The 4,875-nt window shown below is 44.2% G+C and overlaps 1 protein-coding gene across 1 annotated transcript in view; it reads left to right on the top strand.

The window, feature by feature from the left end:
* The window catches only part of PAAG_12642 (hypothetical protein), a gene marked incomplete at both ends in the record, with an annotated part of 1,863 nt that extends 495 nt beyond the window's left edge, over positions 1 to 1,368 (top strand). The window contains 2 exons of the mRNA XM_015848108.1: positions 85 to 594; positions 659 to 1,368. Of these exons, the coding sequence (XP_015702277.1) occupies positions 85 to 594; positions 659 to 1,368 (1,220 nt within the window). The remainder of the gene's footprint in view (positions 1 to 84; positions 595 to 658) is intronic.
* Positions 1,369 to 4,875: the final 3,507 nt, after the last annotated feature.

Below are 4,875 nucleotides of genomic sequence, written 5' to 3'. Positions count from 1 at the left end.
TTCTGCGGGAACTAGTTTCGTGGAGTCGCCACTGCATAAATCAACATCGACACAGGGAACATTTGTAACTCCTATATCTATTAGCGCTAAATCCGCCACCATCCAGACCCCGGAGGGCTGCAGCGGAGGATGAAAGATTACGACAAGATACTGCGTCAAGCAGACGTATGCAATACCCTCTACAAGCGCCGTTTCTATCTACATCATTATTAGAAGAACGAATACAAAAGCGCACCTACGACCTTGGAGTGCGTGTGCCAGCGCACGGTGTCTACCGCCCTTATCCAGGTCGCGCTGCGGGTCCTGTCGAGGTCACTGGTCCAGATGGTTCGTCTGTGGTACGCACTGGCAAAGCACTTTTGACCCAGGATGCCCCACTTGGCGATATCCTTTCTCTGGTGACCCTGGCCTGTGAAGAACGACTGCGATCTGTGGTCGATCATTCTTACGCGTTAGCAATTAACCGACGAGCGAATTCCCACGGTGTTGTTCCATTAGAATGGAGTGACATGGCCGTTGCATTAACACCCCCTAGTGCAAAAGCAGACGGTACTTCGACTAAGGAGGCCACTCCCACAGCAGCAACTCCCAAACGTAGGTAAAATGTGTTGATTTTATGAGATTTATCCCTTTTTGAGCTAATCATCATCTTCTGCAGGCCCTCTACCCAACGATGTTGCGAAGGACGACGAACCGTTTAATAAGAAACAAATGCCGATAGTCAATATCATTGCCAAACGGAGTCGTAGCCTAGTGGAGAAGGATATATCGTTTGAAGAAGAACGGGCAAGTAAACGAACAAGAAGGAATGCCGATGCGATCCTGGGTGGCGATTCCAGCAGAGCGGGCTCTGTTGGGCTTGGCACACCTGGAACTGCCACTCCAACTGGCCAGCTCAGTGAGCGTATTATGGAAGAACGCAAAGCCACGAAAAAAGACACGAAGAAGGCCGACAACAAGGTGACTGAAGCGGTACAACATCAACAGTCCGTCGAGACTGCCCGAATGGCCACAAACAACCTGACTTCTGGCGTCAGATTCGGTGGGAAAAAAAAGACCTACAGCTGGCTAACAAACAGCTCACCTGCAACGGTGCGGAGTGTTTCCACGCCATCAAGAGCAAGTGTTAGTGCTGCTGCCACCGCCGGAACGCCCACTCCAAGACCCACCGGTGTGGCTGTTACAGGACCCAGTAGACTTACTGGGAAACGGATGGGAGATTGGCGAGAGAGCGACAAGGAGCGTGGAGCCGGTGTTCAGATTAGGGATATTCTTTTCGTGCTGGAAGTGGATGGCAAGGGTTTGAAGCACTTACAGAAGGCTTACTCGAAGGAGTCGAAAGAAGACAATGATAAATCCGAGCGATAGCAGCCATGAACTTACCCCAATATCCAATATCAAGGCGACGGAGAGAAGAAAATGAAAGAATTAACTTAACGGAGCACCGGCGTCATTGGCTTACCCTTCATTTTTTCCACGGCTTGTTTCGTGGAGGCTGGTTCACATTCTCATGGGTTTTCAGTTACTTACGTAAATTTTTTTATTATTCCCCCCCCCGGGGATTTTTATTTTTTGTAAAAAATACCAAAAAATTTTTATTGTTCCCCCCCCCCCCCCCCCCCCCCCCCCCACCCTTTTTTTCTTTTTGTCCCTTCTTCTTCTTTCTGTTAGCATCATCTATGCCCTTTAACAGTTTCTTTGAACCGGAGGGTCATCGAGTTTCCCCCCCCACCTCTGCCGTAATTGTTTGTCTACAGGTGGGCACAAGGTAGACTGCATAAAAATGTTTGACTCATTGCTTATTTCCAGTTATCATCGTCCTAACTGATAAGTAAGGTTCTTGTCCTTGCTTCCCCTCAAAAATCGATTATTGGCGATGAATTTTGTTTTAATCCCGGAATAGTATTAATAACATTCCCGCATGCCTAGCTGACAATCTGACAATCAGCACACGTCGTGTCAACGTATGTTTAATACCTGTCCCCATTGCATTGTTATTTTTTTGTCACCAACTCACGCAAACCGCCTAATCCGTTCGAGACAACCCAACTGCTTACTCAGGATCTTAATTAATCCTTTGGTCCAGAACATTGTTTCTGCGACCCCATTGATTGTTCCTAATACCTAGGATTCTGTGGGGCCTATATCCACGAACATTGTCCAGTCCGGTTCGGTCAATCTCTACGATGGCAACTTCCATCAGTTCTTATCTCTTCGTCCCAAACGGAGTTTTTAAGAAGAAAAGATTCCATTCTTCAGAATAGAGAATAGGTATATCCAAAAAGGCTTTATCATGTTAACATGATTTTAAACTCTTTTAACAGCCCGACCATTGCCATCTCAATATTCCATCATAATATATATAATATCGCAAGTATTTACCTATGCTTCGGACCACTTCTACGAGTCATCTGGCAACGACGGTAAATGAGTTGGCCGTCGGCGTTGGCTGCTCCCTTGTATCCCAGCCCTTGTCCAACGTTTATATTCTGAGATAGTCATCATTGCTATTATATATCAGGCTGCTATGCTCTTCTTTGGCCCGTTCAGAATTCGCATTGAGATGCGAGGAATATATTCCACAAGCGGTCACTTTCAGCTATATATACGCATATATACGATCCTGAGCGCCAAATGCAAAACGAAAAGCAAACAGATGTCAAAGAGAAGAGAGAGAAGAAGTAAAATGTTCTTTTCTTCCCATCTTGTTGCTTTGACTCCTATCCCAAATTGTACGCGCTACACGCAGCCAGAGCCTGCGAATATGTATATTGTACCCAAGGTATTCCAATCCCAGCCTGCTTGGACCCAATTTTCCCGCAAATGAAGAAAGCACACAGAAGAGGAAGAAAATAAAAAAGTGGAAGAAGAGCAAATGGAGACCATGAAATAAAAGCAAAAATTTTTTCCGTTCACCCACTCACTTAATGCCCCAAAATTCAAAGTGGCCAGCCGCACCGTAACTCTGGAACCTGGCGGCGAATTGATTGCCAACACCCGCGCCCGTCTCTCTCAGCAAAATTCTAAAAGAATACTTCTTCCCCTCAATCTACACAAACTCCCAAGTTTAAATGCAGCTTCATCTCCACCTCTTCTGACCCCAGATCCTTTGCGCTAATAAACTCTGCCCACCTCGCCACCGGCATGGCACCACGCTTCGCGGCAAGTCTACCATAGTTATCAATTTAGCTAGGACTAAGGCTATTGCCACTACTGTGTTGGAAGTATGTAAGGAATATGACACGTATGATGTTGAGGTTTCTGGGCTGGCCTGGGAAGAGTTGACCGGGGCTGGGGTGTGGTTGGGTTTGGGAATGGGGAAAATTAGCCCGCAGAGAATTGCTGCTATGTAGTAGGAGACGGCACTTTCTGCCTTGAACCCATATTCTGTGAGATGAAAATGGGCGGTATCAGTGGGGAAGCGAGTATCATTTGCTAACAAGTATCTGAATGATATTTTAATAGTTTATTGCAGAATGGTTTCTCTGGCTCTACCACAGTAACAGCAACGGCCAAGTGGAGTAAGGAATCAGGATCAGCCACGGATACTGGCTAGGAATACATCTTTCATTTTCTGCCAGGATCCCATCAGAAGTGAAGATGGGCTGTTTAACGGAGAGGAATTGGAAAAGGGAGGGCGAGAGGCGAAGAGGGTTACCGATATTTCAAGGATTTTGACTGTTCTTTTAACGGTTGACACTAGACACTTTACCTGCTGTTTGTAATAATATTTGACGGTTTCAGAGGAAGTGAGATAGATTGATGAATTACGACCTTACTTTTTCTGTATCCTTCATACTCCTGCGTTGTTGTTGTGTGGTCGTGCATATCTCAGCGGAGAGACAGCTAACGGGTAGCTGTAAAACGCGATCAGTGAAGAGAGAAAAACCACATGGCTGCTAGATAGGAAAAGTTTATCAGAAATTCAGTATCAGGTTTGGGAAGAGACAACTTGAGTCTCCCATAAATTGTAGCCCTCATGCAGCCAAGAACTCACTGTTTCGCTAACAATTTTCTAGATGAATTTAGGGAAGAAATGAGAATAAAACAATATCACGAGTGACAAAACACTCATGGAAATTATATATCAATATCATCATGAGCTCTTAGATGTACTTGCCATTCTGTCTTTTTCCGTTGAATTTCTCCTTCAGTAAAGGCGAACGAGCCGGTTCGATAATTAACAATGAGGTGATATAACACTTATCAATTAGATATCCGTAAACATTGGGAGAATGCGACACTAAGAACCGAGCGACTGGGCAAGGTTAAAAGTGTTTAAAATGCACAAATCACTAGTCTCCTACCTACAGGTTTAGCAGAGCAAACAGGAGGAGAGGGTGGCTGTAAACCCGCCTGAGCCACAAGGATACTTAGAAAATGGGGAGAATTGAATGGGGAATGAGAATCCAGTGTCTCCTTTGTTTTGTAGACAAGAGGCGGGATGAATTTCAAGGATCCATGGATAAGATGAGAAAATGATTGAGAGGTGGAAAGTTGTATAGTTAAAAAAAATTTTGAAATTGAGATCGAAATCGACATCAAATATCAAGCCTAACATAGGTAGTAATTTCTGACAATGTACTGTACTCTCTCGCCTTGTATAACCCTTCTCCATATTGTGATACGTGTAGAATGTAGAATGTAACAAACCAACAAAAAAGACATTAACAGTTTAAAACGGGAAGTTGTAACTAATAGTGTGAAAAAAAAAAAAAAAAAAAAAAAAAAAGGGAAAGGGGAAAAGGTTAATTAGAAGAATGCAATTAAAACAGAATTCGGGGAATATATGTCAAATGTCATGTTTGTTCAGCTCATTATATGCCTTTGCCTCGCCTCCCAACCTGTTCAATAACAGAAAGAAATAATATGAAA

Source organism: Paracoccidioides lutzii (genome assembly GCF_000150705.2).
Source record: "Paracoccidioides lutzii Pb01 unplaced genomic scaffold supercont2.47, whole genome shotgun sequence".
Taxonomy (NCBI): domain Eukaryota; kingdom Fungi; phylum Ascomycota; class Eurotiomycetes; order Onygenales; family Ajellomycetaceae; genus Paracoccidioides; species Paracoccidioides lutzii.
Note: the sequence above shows the minus strand (reverse complement) of the source record. Positions and strands in the feature narration are given on the sequence as shown.